The sequence below is a fragment of the Solanum stenotomum genome, chromosome 3 (genome assembly GCF_019186545.1).
Source record: "Solanum stenotomum isolate F172 chromosome 3, ASM1918654v1, whole genome shotgun sequence".
In the NCBI taxonomy this organism is placed as follows: Eukaryota; Viridiplantae; Streptophyta; class Magnoliopsida; order Solanales; family Solanaceae; genus Solanum; species Solanum stenotomum.
Window position 1 is genome coordinate 68,185,705 of NC_064284.1, and position 21,684 is coordinate 68,207,388.

A 21,684-nucleotide genomic window follows, 5' to 3' on the forward strand; every position below is an offset into this window, starting at 1 on the left:
TGTGGAGAAGGAAATGGTAAGCCAATTTGATGTCAAAATAACAATTAGGATTAGGGAACCAACCAAAGGTGTTTGTACACGAAACTGGTGAAATATAGGTAGCACGAAAAAACACAGAGACTATAGGAGGTATGTTAAAAGTAAGTTGGGTGAGGTCCCAAGTATTCTGTAGGAGTGGAATGTAATTAGTGAGGGGTTGAAGATTTTTTGGAATTGATCTAATAAGGAGATTGCTGGAAGCAAAATTAGTAGGTACCCAAATGTCCTTCAATAAATTGATTAAATTCCAAACAAGGACGGAGCTACGGTGGTGCAAGGATGGTTAGTCAAATATCCTTCACCGGAAAATTACGTTGTATATATCGGTCAAACTTTACTTTATATTGGTAAATAGAACATTTTGAACACCGTTTGATGCAATAGAGAGCAGTGGCTTAGCAGCAAGGGTAGGCACAAAGCGGCATGGCATCCTATTCGATTCCTAGCGTCCACATATTTGTTTTATCATTTTGTATCCTGCCATTTTGCTTCACTCAAGTTCGATTCGGATGTCCACATTTTTCTCATATAATTTTTGGTGCACATGTCAATCTTAAGAAATTGTAGTCCAAGCTTTTCCAATTATGGGATTCTTTTCCTATTGAACAAAATTATTATCAGTTAATAGAGACATTTTTGATCCATTAAGCAACAATGTGAATTTTTTAGAACCAAATTTTAGCGGAAAGAAAACTTTTTGACCAAATTATTAAGGATAACACATTTTGAAATCAAACTATTGACGAAATACAAGTTTTTGTTCAACTGTACCTAACACATTTATGACTATTTTCCATTTTTGTAAACAATTATGTCATGATTGAATCAAAGTGGACCAAATTATCCCCATTTATTACTCATTTTTCCTCACATTGTAACGGAAAGGGGTGCACTAGATCTGAGTGACATTACCTGAAAATTATAATGGATTTCGGCGAGAAGATAGCCATGGATTCTGGCGAAAACATAGAAGAAACAACAACAGCTGTAGACCGAATCAGTCAGTTGTCGGACGATCTTCTCCTTCACATTCTCTCTCTTATGCCGACCGAAGCCGCACTTGTGACAAGTGCTCTCTCAAAAAGGTGGCACTATCTTTGGAAATCACTTGATAGTTTCTCTTTTAGTACATTTGGTAACTATGAGTGGTATGTATCCTATGTTGATTATGTATTAGGTCATTCAGTTTCTCCCAAAATTAAAAAGTTTCAACTCGATAGTAATGAGCCGGATGCATACAAGTCAGACATGGATCGATGGCTTAGTTTTGCTATTGAAAAGAAAGTGGAAAATTTGAAAATCCAGTCAGTCTCTGAAGAAGAGGTTTATGCATTGCCGGAATGTTTATACACCTGTTCGTCGTTGATAACACTAGTTTTGGGATTCTGTTCTTTTGATCCTAATGTGGCTGTAGCATGGAAGTCTCTAAAGAGCATAAAATTGAAGTGGATGGTGTTATCTAATGACCATATTGTGAACTTATTGTCGGGATGTCCTATATTGGAAACTATGGAATTATCTCGTTTTAAGGGTTTTAGTCGTTTGGAAATTAGGTCTTCAAAATTGAAGAGACTAAATTTGATAGCATACAATGATGATGAACTTGATCATTCCTTGGAAATTGTTGCCCCCTATCTTCAGCATTTGGAGATTTGTGAAAGTCTTTATGGTTTCAAGTGTAGGCTTGTAGACGTATCCTCCTTGGTTAATGCTAAGCTTACGTTCGAGATTACATGTATCAAAGACATCCAATATTTGCTTGATGAAGAAATTGATGATGACGAAGATAGTTGTCGTGGCTATCATCAAGGTTTTATGATTCTCGTGTGGGATTATCTTCAAAAGCTGAGTAGTGCAAGCAAGATAACAGTTGGAACATGGTTCATAGAGGTTTGTTTTAAACTCAAAAGTCTTTATTTTCTCTCATTGATTATTATCAGACAGTTGCAGATAAACATTATACAATGGAGATTTGTATACACAATCCATTAAAGCAACTGGATTAATTGTAAAAAACTTGTGGAGAAGGGTAGAGGGGTGGGCTTGTTCTCCACTGACTTTCAAACCATGGGCCTCTGACCCTCGCGGATTTCTTGATTAAAAGAACTGAGTTAGAGAATTTTGTGGACCTTTATGCAATCCGTTTGCCAATTTTGTGAAGTCGGGTATTTCTTTTATCATATCGCCAAAGTTATATCTAGACACCAGGATTTTCGTACATTGATGTTGCTTAAAGTGTTTAGATAGTTTATTTGTCACAACACTATATCTGTTGTGGAGTACTTTCTATCTGTTGTTTTTTGTTGCTTTCTCTGGTTTTTTCATTGGTAATACTGCACCAGGTCCTGTGCATGTTGCAGTTCAAAGGGGTGCGAATTCCAGAATTGAAATGCAAGTATTTGACGCTGGAGTTGCATAAGAAAGAGTTAAGTGTGTTTGGAGCAGCTGGCCTTTTGCGAGCATCACCTCATGTTGAGTGTCTCAACATAGACATAAGAGCTATGCATGTAACTTTCTGTTGCTTTGTATCTTCTTTTTACATAATTTTTATGAAGCTTTGCCTTTTTGCCTTTGTACATCATTTTACACAATAGAAAAGAGTTAAGTGTGTTGGGAGCAGCTGGCCTTTTGGCCTACCTCTCCCTCTTCTAAGGCCCACCATGGCCAACCTCTCACTGGGGCATTTGCACATCTCCTCTACACTTGCACGAACCATCTCAACACAAATATATCCTTAACTGTCATTAAGAGACTTTGCTTATGTCACCGTATAGCTTCGTGATTGCTTTCTTGTGAAAAATGTGTTATCAATTTTTGGCTACCTACATCATGAGTCTCTTTATGAAAAGAATAGCCATTATAATCATTTTCAGGTATCATTAAATTTGTTGGCTCTGAAATTTATTTTTACTGGAAATTTCTACTTCAAAGTTTTCTTTTTCAACTTTTCTGCAATTTCCATTAGGCTGCCATGTATTTGTCCCTGATCGTATTCTGTTTCCAGCCTGATGCTACCTTCTGCTGCTTTGGGTTACAAGATTTGGTCAAAGAAAATAATATCAATTTGCAGAGATGGATTTCAATCTTTGTGCTTCCCAACCTCAAGAATGTTAAGATTGTCATCTCCTCCCGGATATGCTTGATAAATCATCTCAACTGGTCCTATGCCAAGGATCTTTTTGAACTTTCAGAATTTTTGTTAAAGAATGCATTAGTTTTGGAGAAGTTTGTTATCATATCAAAGAGAAGAAGGTGCGAGAAATGTTCAATGAACTGTGCGTACAAATATTTATTTCCATTGGCTGAGAAATTGTTAGGTTCCCCAAGATTATCCACCAATTCTGTGATTATCTTCCGGGAGTGAGCACTGAGCTTTCCATGACTGGGCTCCAAGTAGTTCTCCATCTCAGGGTACAAGAAATGTTGACTCTTATTTCGAGTGTTTGATTAGCTTCTCCTTGCAATCATGAATCCTTAACTTCTATATGTAACTAACTACTATTCTCTTGGACATACCCTTGTGTCATCGGAAATGTTACTGTTGCATGGTTTCTCATGAAGCTTTTATTTGTTGCATTTTAGATGTTGTACATGTGCATTGAAATGGTTCCCTTTGTCAATAGCATCAAGGTCCTTGATTGTGAAATGGCTCCCTTTTTCGATTTTTTTCTTGGAAGAATGGGATTGCATTCTGTGTCTACCTTAATGATTTTAGCAGTTGTGATTGAGGCTTACTGTGCTATTGAATCTTTGTATTTGACATTAAGGTCATAATAAGAAACTCTCCGTTCTTCAAGTAAAATTTAGTTATCTGGGACAACTTACAAGGGGTTGTGAAATTTTTTGTGGAACAACAGCTCTCTTGATAAATGTTGTCAGTAGTAGTTTGGTTTATGTCACCCCTCCCCCCCTCCCCCGTCCCCGCTTTTTTAACAAAACTACTGTTCTGCATTTTCGATTCCTCTGATATTACCACACTCATGCAAAGTGGACATGTTATTCGATCTCCCTGCATTACTTCATTCTTCAAACAGTTTTTACAAAAGATATGCTTACAAGTTTGCAGTTTTCAAGTGACACGTGATCAGAATACCCCCTAAGCTTATTTCTTCTGAATTGAGGCTTTCAAGAAATACTATATTTAGTTTGCAGTTTGCATTATGTGTTTACCTTAACGATTTTAGCTGTTGTGACTGAGGCTTACTGTGCTATTGAATCTTTGTATTTGGCATTAAGGTCATAATAAGAAAATCTCTATTGGAATTGTTTCAAGACATAGGGACTCTAGCAAAGTGGTAAGTAAAAGTCACCCTGTGAGTCAATGGATCATATACTTGGAGACAAGAATAGGGACAGTCCTGACTCTTTATAACGTATTACGTATACACATGTTGAAAGAATGAAGTCTGGTGACAACATAAGGGACCTTCTCTAATTTAGTCTCATATTTTTCAGTATCGTAGTCTAATGTAGCATGTCTTTTATGGTTTTTTCTTAATAAAATTTAAAATTGTTTCGACCAATGTAATCCAATCTATTAATTTTTTTATGATTTATTTTTGTATTTTGTCTTTAAAAGATTTGGTATTATAATTCAATATAGTATAGAATTTCCTTTATATGGTTTTATGATGTGGTCGATTTGGCAGAAATTTTAATCCTTTTCCAATTTTTCAATGTAATCTAGAATGATTGTAATTTATGTTTGTACTATGGCAATCTGATTTAGTGTGTATATATATTAGTTCTGGATACGTGCATTGCACGTAAGTTCTTGTCAAGTAGTACAAACTGTGTAAATCAAATTTGAAGACGTATAACGACTTACCAGAGTTGTGTTGTTGAAACAGAGGATGAGATAAAAAAAATTAGATGTTTAGAGGCTCCATCAAAGTCATTGGAATCAGACACAGAAAATTCCTAAGCACGCATCTTGTATGATTCCAGTCAAACAGAACCAAACAACATTTGCATTTGTAGAAATCGAAAGCTAGTGAAGATAAGTCATTTAATTGGCTTACTATTTGATCGACACTGTTGAAATCATCAAGCTTACGCTTGTTGGTGGCAGTGTTGTTGCTATCTACGGTGGAAAGCAGATGCATTCCGGCAAAATCAGGTGGTAGATAATTTGTTGCTTGAATTGGGAAAGAGAGCAGATAGGAATAAAGAAAGGCAGAGGAATGTGAAAAATGTGAGGGAAATAAATTAATTTAAAGATAGCAGTGGTAAATTTAGAAGTTTCGACTAATCTCAAACACGTGTGTTGCATGTGTATCCCATGCTTAATATTGCAAATACATTAAAAGTACAAGAATTTGAACAAAAAAACTTAGCCCAAATAAAAAAAAATCTTTAGAAAGTAAAATTTTAAAAATCTAATCGAGAAAAATACACACCAAAAGACGGATGAATTCCAGAAAAATCACCTGGTAGACTTGTTGATTGAATTGGTGAAGAGAGCAGAGATGAACAGAGAAACACATAGGAGTGTGAAAAATGTAGGGAAAATAAATATATTTAAGAGAAAGAAGCGGTGAAATTAGAAATTTTGATAAGGGGGTTTAAGAATACATTTAAGGTTTAGCATATATGTATGAGAAATAACATTTATTATATATGCATAATAAAATTTTGCACCAAAGATGTTCAACTAACACCCTCAGACATACGTAGCTACGCCCTGAAAGAAAGGGGAAAAGATAATATGGTAATTAATATTTTAAGAATTAGTCTCTTTACTATATTTTAAAACGTTTAAGTCATTTACATTTGTAAAAGAGGAATTTCAGTCTAATTAATTATTTAATAAATTATTGGGATTGTTATAAGATATAACGACTTTAGTGAGGAGATAAGCAAAAACCACCTAGTGAGTTAATGAATCGCATACTTGGAGATAGGAATTGAGGCATGTCTTACTCTTTACAGAGTATAAAAATGTCGAAAGAATCAAGTCACAACATAACAAGAACTATGGGGAACAGAGTTACGTGTTTCCGTTAAATCTCAAAAATTACAACTTTTAAAATCTAAGTCAGACGCTAGAATAAAATTTTAAAAAATAGTAAAAGTTGCACAAGATATAAAAAATTGTAAAAACTACAAAAATTACACGGCCAAAAATGAGTTTTTTATTAAAATATTTTTTCATAATTTTAGTTAAATAAACAATCGTTAAAATATCAAATGATAAGGGAAAATGTTCACTATTTACAAAATTAAATGACTAAATTAGTTTTATATATATTTATATTTAAGTGATTAATTTGAAGTACCTCAAACATAAGGGAGCATCTCTAATTGCGTCACATATTTTCCGGTATTGTAATCTGATCTGATATACATTTTATGTTTTTTTTTTTTGAAATATTTTAAATTGTTTCCACCATTGTAATATGATCTATTCAAACTTTTATGGTGTATTTTTGTATTTATTATATATACAAAAAATTGGTACTATAGTTAAATATTTTATAGACTAATTTTATTTATACGAATTTATGAGGCAGTTGATTTGATACAATTTTTAATTGTTTCTCATTTTGCAATGCGATTTAGTATGATTTTAGTTTCTTTTTCAACTATTGCAATCCGATCTAGTTTTCAAACATGTGTGATGTATGTGTATCTCATGCTTAATTTGAACTAAATTTTTTTGCCCAAATAAAACATATAATTTTTTAATTAGAAAATTAAATTAAGTCCAACAAAGAGAAAACACGCAAAAAATGATGTATTTCGGCAAAATCAGGTGGCAGATTTGTTGATTGAATTAGCGAAGAGAGCAGAGAGGAACAGAAAAATGCAGAGTGTGAGAATTGTGAGGAATATTGTAACATCTCGCTAATTGAAGGAACTAGAAAGAAGTTAAAATTTGGAAATAGTCATTTTTGGAAATACTATAAAAATCTGAAAAATTTGTCAAGTGTGTTAAGTAGAGTTTTTGGTCAACTTCAAACAACCATAAATCTTATCTCAGGATGAGTTAGGTGTGTTTCCAGATACCTTAGGAAATATCTTAGAATAATATTTCCAACGCCGCCGAGTTTGCACGATTTCGAGTTCGTATGAGTAAGATATGCCCATTGAAAGTTGGGTTGTTCAATTAAGGAAAGTCTAATCCGGATTTTTGAAGGGCATTATGGTCTTTTCCATACCCCATAACTTAATTTCGTGTTTTGGTAATTAATTGGGGTCTAAACTGATAGGATTCAGTTTACGCTTTTACCATATTGGGTTAGGGTTTTAGAGAAGAGAAAAAAAAGAGGAGAAAAGAGGAAAAGGAGCAAGAATCGTCAAGATCTTCAAGAATCACTTGTGGATTTCGTCAAGGGGTGATCCCTACGAGGTATGTGAGTTCACATAGTGTTGGGCTCGTTCACCCACGCGCCAAACATGTTTATGTCAGTATGATTTTCGTCCTAATAGATTGAGACTTTGATGTTCTTGAGTTGTGTTCATGAATTGCTTCCGTTCTTGAATTTGGGATGACATTGAGGAGTTCTTGAGAGTTTAAGGTCGATTGTTAGAGTTGTTTTGAGTTAGATTCTTGTGTACATACACTGGGTATTTGAATCTAAAGGGAATTTCAGAAAAGGAAACGAGTGTAGGCGAATTGGGGTCAGAAAACAAAGAAGGAAAAAGTCGACAGAATCTGGGTACCAGGTCCGCGTCGTGGACCTGTTCCTCAGGATGGGAAAATTCTCCTCGCATCACGGACCATTCTGCTTAAAAAGTTATTTCGCGACCAAATAATTAAATGCTTCTCCGCATCGCAGACTCGCTTCCACACAGTGATTTCTTGATCTTTTCTCATGTTTAACTATCTAAAAACACTCCTAAACATCATGAGATCTTTCCTATCACAAATCACAATACTTGAATCCATAATTCAATTCAAGGAAAGTTAAGAGTCAAGTCAAGAGAAGTTAGGAGCCAAGTCAAGAGAAGTTAAGAGTCAAGTCAAGAGAAGTTCATAGAGTCTTACAAAAGTCTTTTACAAATGTTTTAACTTTGTTTTAAGACTTGAGTTCTGAGTTGAGTAAAGAGTAAAGGTTGAAGTTCATTTTTTCAGAGAGTATATGGGGATTATGTATTCCCAAAGAGTTTAAAATGTTTTCACATTTAAGCAAGAAAGGAAACTTTGATTTCCAAAAGAGCCTTTGAGCTAATTTTTCAGTAAAGAGTAAACGTTTTCACATTTAAACAAGAAAGGAAACTGAGATTTCCAAAAGAGCCTTTGAGCTAGTATTCAGTAAAGAGTAAATGCTTTCACAATTAAGCAAGAGAGGAAACACTGATTTCCAAGAGAGACTTCGGGCTAGTTTTTGAGTAATTATCTCAAACCACAGAGTTATGTTTTTAAACATAAGAGCTAGTATCATATTTTGGGAGTAGTATTGAGCACAGATATGGGGGAGAGTTCAGACAACTCCCAGCCCCCATAAACCATGTAACTACCATGGGTAGAAAAAGGGTCATACTCTTTAGATGATTCCTTAGTGATTTTTAGCATAGACTAGTGGATCCACTTATAGTCAGGTTTTATCCCCTTGGAAATGTATAGGACGGCCCTGGCAGCGTGAGGCAAAACGTTATATCATCACAATAGCTCTTAAGTGATGGTTGTCGGTTAGAGAAACTCCCACATCAGTATTTTGTATTCTTATATACAAAGAGTTAATTGTATTTTTATATACATTCAGAGTTTATATTGTATCTTTGCATACATTCAGAGTTACTATTGTATTTATAAATACACAGAATTGTTATCCATGTTTTAAAAGCTTTTCTTTATATTGCATTTATTTTATACTGCTTTATATTGAAATGAGTTCAGTTAAGTTGAGTTGAGTTGAGCCAGGTAAGTTCTTCAGTTCTTTCAAGCTTATGTGTTGTTTTAGAATTCCCCTCGCATACTCGTACATTCAATGTACTGATGCCATTTGGCCTGTATCTTTTTATGATGCAGACTCATGTAACCAGAATCAACATCCAGCGCATCGTTGATTCTAGTTGAGCTCCAGAGTTTGTTGGTGAGCCTCTTTGTTTCCGGAGGATCCCTTTTTATTGCTTTTCAATATTTGGTTCATTAGGATGTCGTGGGTCTTGTCCCGACATCCATCTCAATTATTAGAGGCTTCATAGATAGACAGTCAGTTAGTTCATTTTTTTTTATCTTGTTATTGACTTATGTTCAGTTTTGAGTTGCCATTTTGGCTAAGTTAAATGTTTATTTCTAAAACATTATGAGTTTAGTTTGAGACAATTGAGTTATCTTGCATTTGAGTTCTTTTCTTAATCCTTAAAGTCTTTCGCTGAGTAAGTAAGTCAGGCCAAGGATTCACTTGGGGCCAGCAATTGTTCTCGAGTACCAGTCCCGCCTAGGGTGTAGCCTCGGGGCGTGACAAACTTGGTATCAGAGTATAAAGTTTAAGAGTCATAGGGAGTCTATGAAGTCGTGTTTGTAGAGTCCTAGTTATCGGTGTGAAGTGTGCCACATCTATAATTAGGAGCCTGCAACACTTAGGAACTATATCTCACTTCTTTCATACTAATTTCGTGCGTTAGAATTTTATCTATAAAAAGTTTCTTTCTAACTTGTGGTTGCGCGTAATCGATTGTGAATTGGACTGTTTTGAGAGTGCTTTCATGGGGCGTTTATTTCCCTATGAGCTAAGAGAAGCAAAGAGATGGTTGCCAACAATAAGAGTAGGATGAGTTTATTCGTTGTTGGGTTGCCTCATCTGTTAGATAAGGAAAGTAAGGTAGCCATGCAAATAGGTGACATAGGCATAGCAAGGCTGATGATCTATGTGCAACAAGTTGAGGGATAGAGAAGGGTTTAAGAATAAGAGGGCTAAGGCATCAGGGAATGAATATGGGCAACAAAAGAGTAAGGCGAACCGGTCTTCTTTCAACATAAGCAGAAAGGACCTTCTCCATTATCTACTGGTGCACCTGCACCAAGAAACAAATGTGAGTACAATAGTCAAAATTCCCAGAATTTCAGAGCTAGACCTGCACAGTTGCACGGTAGTATGGCACAAGGGGGTACTAAGATTCCTGCATGTGCTAAGTGTGGTAGGAACCACTCAGGGATGTGTCATGATGGCTCCACTGGTTGCTGCTAGTGTGTTCAAGACGGTCATTTTATAAGAGAGTGTCCTAAGAACAAGCAGGGTAGTGGTAATGGGGGCAATAGAGCCCAGTCTTCTTCAGTTGCTCTACCAGACAGAGTTGCATCTAGAGGAGCTACTTCAAGGGCAGGCGGAGGAGGAAACTGCCTTCAGGCGATCAGTAGTCGTCAAGAGCAAGAGGATTCTCCAGATGTTGTTACTGGTAAGATCCAAGTTTTTAACTTTAATGGTTATGCTTTGCTACATCCAAGAGTGAGTTTATCCTTTGTAACTCTGATGTTGCGATGAATTTTAATGTTCTTCCTGAGCAACTTAGTGAACCCTTCGGTGTTTCTACACCTGTTGGTAAGTCTATTGTAGCAGAGAGAGTCTATCGTGATTGTCCCATTTCCGTCAATCACAAGAGTACCATGGGTGATTTAATTGAGTTAGACATGGTATATTTTGATTTCATTCTTGGTATGGACTGGCTTCATGCATGTTATGCCTCAGTTGATTGTAGAACTCGAATTCACAAGTTCCAGTTTCTAAATGAGCCAGTCTTAGAGTGGAAAAGTAGTTCAGCAATGTCTAAGGGTCATTTCATTTCGTACCTTAAGGCAATGAAGTTAGTTTCAAAGTAGTGTATCTATCACTTAGTCCGAGTTAATGACTCTAGTGTTGAGATACCTCATATTCAGTCAGTTGCAGTAGTAAAAGAGTTTCCAGATGATCTTCCCGGAGTCCCTCCTAAGAGAGAGATAGACTTCGGTATAGACTTTCTTCCAGATACTCGTCCTATATCTATTCCGCCATATAGAATGGCTCCAACAGAGTTGAAAGATCTTAAAGAACAGTTGAAAGACCTTCTTGATAAAGGCTTTATTCGACCAAGTGTCTCACCTTAGGGTGCTTCGGTCTTGTTTGTGAGGAAGAATGATGGTTCTCTTAGGATGTGTATAGATTACTATCAAGAATAAATATCATCTTCCAAAAATTGATGATATTTTCGATCAGCTTCAGGGTGCCACCTGTTTCTCTAAGATTGACCTCAGATCAAGCTACCATCAATTGAAAGTAAGGGAATGTGACATTCCAAAGACAGCATTCAGGACCCGTTATGGTCATTATGAGGTCCTAGTTATGTCCTTTGGTTTGACCAATGCACCTGCAACATTCATGGACCTTATGAACAGAGTATTCAAACCTTGCTTAGATATGTTTGTTATCATCTTCATTGATGACATACTAATCTATTCAAGGAATGAAGAAGATCATACTAGTTATCTTAGAATAATTCTCCAGACTCTAAGAGATAAAGAGTTGTATGCCAAGTTCTCTAAGTGTGAGTTTTGGCTTGAGTTTATGGCATTCTTAGGCCACATTGTGTCTGGAGAGGGAATTAAAGTTGATACTCAGAAAATTGAGGCAGTGTAGAATTGACCTAATTCCACATCTCCAACTGATATTAGGAGTTTCATAGGTTTGGCTGGCTATTATAGAAGGTTCGTAGAGGGGTTCTCATCCATTTCGTCTCCTTTGACCAAGTTGACTCAGAAAACGGTGAAATTTCAATGGTCTGAAGTTTGTGCGAAAAGCTTTCAGGAATTGAAAAAGAGGTTGACTACTGCCCCAGTATTGACCTTACCAGAAGGTACGCAAGGCTTTGTTGTCTATTGTGATGCGTCTAGAGTTGGTTTAGGTTGTGTGTTAATGCAGAATAGCAAGGTTATAACTTATGCTTCCAGACAGTTGAAAGTTCATGAGAAGAATTACCCAACCCATGATTTAGAGTTGGCTGCTATAGAGTTTGCTTTGAAAATATGGCATCATTATTTGTGTAACATCCGACAATTTAAGTGGCTTTGAAGGAGCTTGAAATTTGGAAATAGTCATTATTTTTGGAAAAATTTGAAAAAAAAAAAATAATCTGGAAATTTGGCTAAGTGTGGAAATCAGTGAGTTTTGGCCAACTTTGAGTAGTCGTAACTCCTAGCTCAGGATGAGTTAGGAGTAGTTCTAGTTATGGTTGCGAAGCTCGTGGAACTATCTTTCCAACGCCACCGAGTTTGCTCGATTCTGAGTTCGTATGAGGGAGTTATGCCTTTTAGAAGTTGGGCAGTTGGAAGGGAAATCCGTCCGAAAAATTAAGGGCATTTTGGTCTTTTCACAAAGTCTTTCTTTTGAGCTCATAATGTTGTATTAGGCTGACCTTTGGACCATTTTGCCCCATTTTGAAAGAAAAAGAGTTAGGGTTCTTGAGATTGAAGAAGAGAAGAAGGAGAAGAAGAGAAGAAAGAGGAGATCAACAAGATCATTGTGGATTTTCGTCGGGGGTGATCTCTATCAAGGTATGTGAGTTTTCGTGTGGGTTGATCCTTTCCCTCCCACACACTAAGTTTATTCTATGATTTGAGAAAAGATTGGAATTGTTGTTGAAGTGTTGAAGTTGTTAGTTGTTGTTGATGTTGTTGGTGGTGTTGTTGAAGTTATTGTTCGTTGTAAGACATGATTAGGTTGTGCATTTAAGTTGAAACCTATTGTATGATTGAGGGAATTATGATTCTAAGAGTTGTGACCCTTTTGAAGTTGAATCACCATCAATTCCCAGAAAGTTTTGGCTGTCGATCCCGATCTACGGACGTGACCTACGGACCGTAGATCGATTGACGGTCCGTACTGGTCAACCATCAATCGGGACAGAAGATGGGTTCTTGGGCATCGATCTACGGGCACGATCTACGGTCCGTAACCTGACCTACGGACCGTAAGTCCGGACCGTAGGTCAACACTTAGTCATTTTTTTAAAATGAATTCTGGGGAAGTTTCTGACGCTATCTACGGACCTGCAGGACGGACCGTAAGTCCATCTACGGTCCGTCGATGGCGTCCGTAGGTGCCATCTGTGTCACCAGAAATCTGAAGTCTCAGTCAAATTTCCCCATTTCTTTTCTCACTTTCTCATGCATGTTTCAAAGTATTATACCTATGTTTTACAGTTGTTTCCGACACTCCAAGGTACGCATAAGCGTTCAAGAATCCCTCCATAACATGTGATCGAACACCTTGAATTCATAATTCCGATTCAAGGAAAGATAGCTCCAAGTCAAGTGAAGTTAGAAGTCAAGAAAAAGAGTATAGAGTTTCAAGTCGAGTAAGAGTCTCAGTTTCAAGTTAAGTCAGGAGTTTGAAGTTGAGTTCATTTCTCAAAGTTATTAGGAAACTATGTATTCCCAAAGAAGTTTTAAAGAAATGTCTTTACATTTGAATAAGGTTGGAAACTGAGATTTCCAAAGGGGCCTTCGGGCTAGTTTTGAGTAATTATCTCACATCAGCAGGAAGAAATGTATTTTAAAAACATAAGAGCCAGTACATTTTTGGGAGTAGTATCGAGCACCGAATTGGGGGAGCGTTCAAAGAACCCACAGCCCCCATAGAACCATGTTAGCCACCATGGGTAGAAAAGGATCATACTTTTAGATGAATCCTTTTCAGATTAGACTAGTGGATCCATTAGGCAGTTCAGGTCTTATACCTTTGGCCGGGTATAAGATGCTCTGGCAACGTGAGGTCGATCGCTGTATCATCACTATAGCTCTTATGTGATGGTTGTCGGTTAGAGAAACTCCCACAGCAGTTATTGTATTTTCATACACAGAGATTATTGTATTCTTATATACATCAGTTCATTGCATTTCTAAATACATTTCAGGCTTATTGTATCCTTGTATACACACAGAGTTTATAGCATGTTTTAAACAGTCTTTCTTTATATCACACTTGTTTTAAATTGCCTTATATTGAAAGAAGTCAGTCAGGTTGAGTTGAGTTGAGCCAGGTAAGCTGTTCAGTTTTCTTCCAGATTTCATTCTAGCCTTTGTTGCTTAGTTTTCCAGCTCGCATACTCGTACATTCCATGTACTGACGCCAATTGGCCTGCATCGTTTGATGATGCAGATTCAGGTACCCCGGATCAGCATCCTGCACGTCGTTGATCCACCTAAGCACTCCAGAGTCAGTGGTGAGCCTCCTTGCATTCCGGAGGACTCAATTATTTTGTGTTCTTAGTTAGTTTTGTTTTATTAGGATGTTGCGGGATCTATCCCAACATCCATCTCAGTATTTTAGAGGCTTCATAGACAGATAGTCAGTCAGCTAGTTCTGAGTCTCTTATCTATGTATATATGTAAATATCCTATTTTGAGATTCGGGTTGCCTTATGGCCATATTTTATAAGTTAAGTTGTTTTGCAATATTGCATTGCTTTGGATTATTCTGTGAGCTAGGTTTCCGCTGAGTTGAGAAAGCCAGGCCAAGGGTTCGCTTGTGGCCAGAAATGGTCTCCGGGTGCCGGTCCCGCCCAGGGTGTAGGCTTGGGGCGTGACAAACTTGGTATCAGAGCAAAGAGTTCAAGAGTCTTAGGGAGTCTATGAAGCCGTGTCTGTAGAGTCCTAGTTATCGGTGTGAAGCGCGCCACATCTATAATTGGGAAACTGCAACATTTAGGAAGATTTCTCACTTCTTTCATACTCAACTTGTGCGTTAAAGTTTATCTCTAGAGAGTTTCCTTCTAATTCACGCTTGCGCGTGTTTCAGATAGTCATGCCTCCCCGAAGAGTTGGCAGAGGGCGTCTTCCTAGACGCTACGTTGATGAGCAAGAGTTACCTGATGCACCTGGAGTGCAAGATCATGGGGAAGTTTCTAATGCCGAGTTCAGAGAGGCGATTAGAATGTTGAGTCAAGCTATAGCTAATCAGATTGGTCAGCAAAGGGGAGCTCGACAGGAAGGAGCTAACACTTCTAGGATTCGTGAGTTCTTGGGGATGAATCCTCCGAGTTTCATGGGGTCGAGCACTACTGAGGATCCAGAGGATTTCATTGAGGAGTTGAAGAAGATTTTTGATGTGATGCATATGGCAGATACTGAGCGGGTTGAACTAGCTGCGTATCAGCTGAAGGATGTTTCCAGAACATGGTTTGACCAGTGGATAAGGGGCAGAGTTGAGAATGCACCACCTGCGAGTTGGGCCCGTTTTGAAGAAGCTTTCTTGGGGCATTTCTTTCCTCGAGAATTGAAAGAGGCTAAGGTACGTGAGTTCCTCACACTTAAGCAGGAGTCCTTGAGTGTTCATGAGTATAGTTTGAAGTTCACACAACTATCCCGCTATGCTCCGGAGATGGTTGCGGACATGAGGAATAGAATGAGTTTGTTTGTTGCGGGGCTATCTCGGTTGTCAAGCAAGGAAGGTAGGGCCGCAATGCTTATCAGGGACATGGATATATCAAGGTTGATGGTTTATGTGCAGCAGGTTGAGGAAGAGAAGCTGAGGGACAGAGAAGAGTTCAGAAGCAAGAAAGCTAGGATCGGGAACGAGTCCGGGCAGCAGAGAGGAAATTCAAACCATTCCTCCTTTCAGCAAAGGCAACAGGGACCTGCTCCATCATTTGCTAGAGCACCTGTACCTAGATACAGAGGTGAATTTAATGTTCAAAATTCGAAGGATGTCAGGGCTAGACCAACACAATCTTCGGGTAGTGTGGCGCAAGGGAGTAGTAAGCCTCCAGTCTGCGCCAAATGTGGTAGGAACCACTCAGGTATTTGTCGAGAGGGCTCCCTTGGTTGTTTCAAGTGTGGTGAGAATGGGCATTTCATGCGAGAGTGTCCAAAGAATAGGCAGGGTAATGGAGGCAATAAAGCACAGTCTTCTTCAGTTGTTCCACCAGGCAGGACGACACCTAGAGGAGCTACTTCTAGTATAGGTGGAGGAGCAAACCGCCTTTATGCTATTACCAGTCGCCATGAGCAAGAGAATTCTCCGAATGTTGTAACTGGTATGATCAAAGTCTTTGCTTTTAATGTGTATGCTTTGCTAGACCCAGGAGCAAGTTTATCGTTTGTAACTCCTTATGTTGCAAATCAGTTTGAGGTTCTTCCTGAAAGACTTTGTGAACCCTTTTGTGTGTCTACACCTATTGGGGAGTTTATTCTAGCGGAAAGAGTTTATCGTGATTGTCCTGTTTCTATCAATCACAAGAGCACCATGGTTGATTTGGTTGAGTTAGACATGGTAGATTTTGATGTCATTCTAGGTATGGATTGGCTTCATGCTTGTTATGCATCGATAGATTGTAGAACTCGAGCAGTCAAGTTTCAGTTTCCGAATGAGCCAGTCATAGAGTGGAGTAGCAGTTCAGCAGTGCCTAAGGGTCGTTTTATTTCGTACCTTAAGGCAAGAAAGTTAGTTTCGAAGGGTTGTATCTATCACTTAGTCCGAGTTCATGATTCTAGTGTTGAGATACCTCATTTCCAGTCAGTTCCTATAGTAAGAGAGTTTCCAGAAGTGTTTCCTGATGATCTACCCGGAATTCCTCCTGAGAGAGAGATAGATTTCGGCATAGATCTCATTCCAGATACTCGTCCTATCTCTATTCCGCCATATAGAATGGCACCAGCAGAGTTGAAAGAGTTGAAAGAGCAGTTGAAAGATCTCCTAGAAAAGGGTTTCATTCGACCGAGTGTCTCACCTTGGGGTGCTCCGGTTTTGTTTGTGAAGAAGAAAGATGGTTCCCTTAGAATGTGTATAGATTACCGCCAGTTGAACAAGGTTACCATCAAGAACAAGTACCCTCTTCCGAGGATTGATGATCTTTTCGATCAGCTTCAGGGTGCCACTTGTTTTTCAAAGATTGACCTCCGATCAGGCTATCATCAGTTAAGGGTAAGGGAATGTGATATCCCAAAGACAGCTTTCAGAACCAGGTATGGTCATTATGAGTTTTTGGTCATGTCCTTTGGTTTGACTAATGCGCCTGCAGCTTTCATGGATTTGATGAATAGAGTCTTCAAACCTTATTTAGATATGTTTGTTATTGTCTTTATTGATGATATACTAGTCTATTCAAGGAATGAAGAAGATCATGCTAGTCATCTCAGAGAAGTTCTTCAGACTTTGAAAGACAAGGAGTTGTATGCTAAGTTCTCTAAGTGTGAGTTTTGGCTTAAGTCTGTGGCATTCCTAGGCCACATTGTGTCCGGTGATGGAATTAAAGTTGATACTCGGAAAATTGAGGCAGTGCAGAATTGGCCTAGACCCACATCTCCAACTGAAATTAGGAGTTTCTTGGGATTAGCTGGCTATTATAGAAGGTTTGTTGAAGGGTTCTCGACTATTGCATCTCCTTTGACAAAGTTGACTCAGAAGACAGTGAAATTTCAATGGTCTGAAGCTTGTGAGAAAAGCTTTCAAGAATTGAAAAAGAGATTGACTACAGCTCCAGTTTTGACGCTACCAGAAGGTACTCAAGGTTTTGTGGTGTATTGTGATGCATCTAGAGTTGGTTTGGGTTGTGTCTTAATGCAGAATGGCAAGGTTATAGCTTATGCCTCCAGACAGTTAAAGGTTCATGAGAAGAACTACCCAACCCATGACTTAGAGCTAGCTGCTGTAGTATTTGCTTTGAAGATATGGCGTCATTACTTGTATGGTGTGCATGTCGACATATTCACTGATCACAAGAGCCTTCAATATGTGCTTACTCAGAAAGAGCTTAATCTCAGACAGAGGAGGTGGTTAGAGTTACTCAAGGATTATGACCTGAGTATTCTTTACCACCCAGGTAAGGCTAATGTTGTTGCTGATTCTTTGAGCAGGTTGTCTATGGGTAGCACCGCCCATATTGAAGAAGGAAGGAAAGAGTTAGCAAAAGATGTGCACAGACTGGCATGCCTGGGAGTCAGATTTACAGATTCCACAGAAGGAGGAATAGCGGTGACGAGCAGGGCCGAGTCATCATTAATGTCAGAAGTGAAAGAGAAGCAAGATCAAGATCCCATTTTGCTCGAGTTGAAGGAAAATGTTCAAAAGCAAAGAGTATTAGCTTTTGAACAAGGGGGAGATGGTGTTTTGAGATTTCAAGGTAGATTGTGCGTACCTATGGTAGATGGACTCCAAGAGAAGATTATGGATGAAGCTCACAGCTCCAGATATTCTATTCATCCGGGTTCCACCAAGATGTATCGTGATTTGCGTGAAGTTTATTGGTGGAATGGCATGAAGAAGGGCATTGCTGAGTTTGTTGCTAAGTGTCCAAATTGCCAACAAGTGAAAGTTGAACACCAAAGGCCCGGTGGTTTGGCTCAGAGGATAGAACTTCCAGAGTGGAAGTGGGAGATGATCAATATGGATTTCATCACAGGGTTGCCAAGGTCTCGCAGACAGCATGATTCTATTTGGGTAATTGTCGACCGAATGACAAAGTCAGCTCATTTTCTACCGGTAAAGACTACCAATACAGCAGAAGATTATGCCAAGTTGTATGTTCAAGAGATAGTGAGACTTCATGGAGTCCCAATCTCCATTATTTCAGATAGAGGTGCACAGTTTACTGCACAGTTCTGGAAATCTTTTCAGAAGGGCTTGGGTTCAAAGGTGAACTTAAGTACTGCCTTTCACCCTCAGACTGATGGGCAAGCAGAGCGCACTATTCAGACCTTAGAGGATATGTTGAGGGCTTGTGTAATCGATTTCAAAGGGAGTTGGGATGATCACCTACCTCTCATTGAGTTTGCCTACAACAACAGTTATCACTCTAGCATCCAGATGGCTCCATATGAAGCTCTTTATGGGAGAAGATGTAGATCTCCTATTGGATGGTTTGAAGTTGGTGAAGCACAGTTGATAGGACCAGATTTAGTTCACCAAGCTATGGAGAAGGTGAAAGTGATTCAAGCGAGGTTGAAAACGGCACAGAGTCGTCAGAAATCCTACACCGATGTTAGGAGAAGGGCGTTAGAATTTGAAATAGACGATTGGGTATATTTGAAGGTTTCACCCATGAAAGGCGTTATGAGGTTTGGTAAGAAGGGGAAACTCAGTCCCCGGTATATTGGACCTTACCGCATAGCCAAGAGGATTGGCAATGTTGCTTATGAGTTGGAGTTACCACAGGAACTAGCAGCGGTTCATCCGGTATTTCACATCTCCATGTTGAAGAAGTGCATAGGCGATCCTTCATTGATCCTACCGATTGAAAGTATAAAGATCAATGATAACTTATCTTTTGAGGAGATTCCTGTTCAAATTTTAGATCGGCAAGTTCGTAGGTTGAGAACAAAGGATGTAGCCTCAGTTAAGGTCCTTTGGAGGAACCAATTTGTTGAGGAAGCTACTTGGGAAGCCGAAGAAGACATGAAGAAGAGATATCCATATCTCTTTGAATCCGCAGATCAAGGTATTAATTTCCTTCTTAGTGCTCTTTTAATTATAATGAGCATGTTGTTGTTGTTGCATTAGCATGGTTGTTTGTTGGGTGTTGAGTTGATGTTACACCCTTAGCCCTATAAGAGTAACCTCATTCGAGGACGAATGTTCCCAAGGGGGAGATATTGTAACATCCGACAATTTAAGTGGCTTTGAAGGAGCTTGAAATTTGGAAATAGTCATTTTTTTTGGAAAAATTTGAAAAAAAAAAAATAATCTGGAAATTTGGCTAAGTGTGGAAATCAGTGAGTTTTGGCCAACTTTGAGTAGTCGTAACTCCTAGCTCAGGATGAGTTAGGAGTAGTTCTAGTTATGGTTGCGAAGCTCGTGGAACTATCTTTCCAACGCCACCGAGTTTGCTCGATTCTGAGTTCGTATGAGGGAGTTATGCCTTTTAGAAGTTGGGCAGTTGGAAGGGAAATCCGTCCGAAAAATTAAGGGCATTTTGGTCTTTTCACAAAGTCTTTCTTTTGAGCTCATAATGTTGTATTAGGCTGACCTTTGGACCATTTTGCCCCATTTTGAAAGAAAAAGAGTTAGGGTTCTTGAGATTGAAGAAGAGAAGAAGGAGAAGAAGAGAAGAAAGAGGAGATCAACAAGATCATTGTGGATTTTCGTCGGGGGTGATCTCTATCAAGGTATGTGAGTTTTCGTGTGGGTTGATCCTTTCCCTCCCACACACTAAGTTTATTCTATGATTTGAGAAAAGATTGGAATTGTTGTTGAAGTGTTGAAGTTGTTAGTTGTTGTTGATGTTGTTGGTGGTGTTGTTGAAGTTATTGTTCGTTGTAAGACATGATTAGGTTGTGCATTTAAGTTGAAACCTATTGTATGATTGAGGGAATTATGATTCTAAGAGTTGTGACCCTTTTGAAGTTGAATCACCATCAATTCCCAGAAAGTTTTGGCTGTCGATCCCGATCTACGGACGTGACCTACGGACCGTAGATCGATTGACGGTCCGTACTGGTCAACCATCAATCGGGACAGAAGATGGGTTCTTGGGCATCGATCTACGGGCACGATCTACGGTCCGTAACCTGACCTACGGACCGTAAGTCCGGACCGTAGGTCAACACTTAGTCATTTTTTTAAAATGAATTCTGGGGAAGTTTCTGACGCTATCTACGGACCTGCAGGACGGACCGTAAGTCCATCTACGGTCCGTCGATGGCGTCCGTAGGTGCCATCTGTGTCACCAGAAATCTGAAGTCTCAGTCAAATTTCCCCATTTCTTTTCTCACTTTCTCATGCATGTTTCAAAGTATTATACCTATGTTTTACAGTTGTTTCCGACACTCCAAGGTACGCATAAGCGTTCAAGAATCCCTCCATAACATGTGATCGAACACCTTGAATTCATAATTCCGATTCAAGGAAAGATAGCTCCAAGTCAAGTGAAGTTAGAAGTCAAGAAAAAGAGTATAGAGTTTCAAGTCGAGTAAGAGTCTCAGTTTCAAGTTAAGTCAGGAGTTTGAAGTTGAGTTCATTTCTCAAAGTTATTAGGAAACTATGTATTCCCAAAGAAGTTTTAAAGAAATGTCTTTACATTTGAATAAGGTTGGAAACTGAGATTTCCAAAGGGGCCTTCGGGCTAGTTTTGAGTAATTATCTCACATCAGCAGGAAGAAATGTATTTTAAAAACATAAGAGCCAGTACATTTTTGGGAGTAGTATCGAGCACCGAATTGGGGGAGCGTTCAAAGAACCCACAGCCCCCATAGAACCATGTTAGCCACCATGGGTAGAAAAGGATCATACTTTTAGATGAATCCTTTTCAGATTAGACTAGTGGATCCATTAGGCAGTTCAGGTCTTATACCTTTGGCCGGGTATAAGATGCTCTGGCAACGTGAGGTCGATCGCTGTATCATCACTATAGCTCTTATGTGATGGTTGTCGGTTAGAGAAACTCCCACAGCAGTTATTGTATTTTCATACACAGAGATTATTGTATTCTTATATACATCAGTTCATTGCATTTCTAAATACATTTCAGGCTTATTGTATCCTTGTATACACACAGAGTTTATAGCATGTTTTAAACAGTCTTTCTTTATATCACACTTGTTTTAAATTGCCTTATATTGAAAGAAGTCAGTCAGGTTGAGTTGAGTTGAGCCAGGTAAGCTGTTCAGTTTTCTTCCAGATTTCATTCTAGCCTTTGTTGCTTAGTTTTCCAGCTCGCATACTCGTACATTCCATGTACTGACGCCAATTGGCCTGCATCGTTTGATGATGCAGATTCAGGTACCCCGGATCA

The 21,684-nt window shown here is 38.7% G+C and overlaps 1 protein-coding gene across 1 annotated transcript; it reads left to right on the forward strand.

Moving 5' to 3' along the window:
- Positions 1-963: 963 nt before the first annotated feature.
- On the forward strand, positions 964-20,049 carry LOC125859241 (uncharacterized; the record flags this gene model as incomplete). The annotated part of the gene is given in 15 exon segments (XM_049538936.1): positions 964-1,929; positions 2,382-2,546; positions 3,005-3,291; positions 3,357-3,450; positions 3,622-3,806; positions 10,247-10,433; positions 14,131-14,181; positions 14,233-14,306; positions 14,777-15,092; positions 15,147-15,214; positions 15,302-16,662; positions 16,747-17,966; positions 18,012-19,130; positions 19,230-19,376; positions 19,915-20,049. Coding segments are annotated over 15 exon segments (6,375 nt in total), but the record flags the coding sequence as incomplete, so codon positions are not given.
- Positions 20,050-21,684: the final 1,635 nt, after the last annotated feature.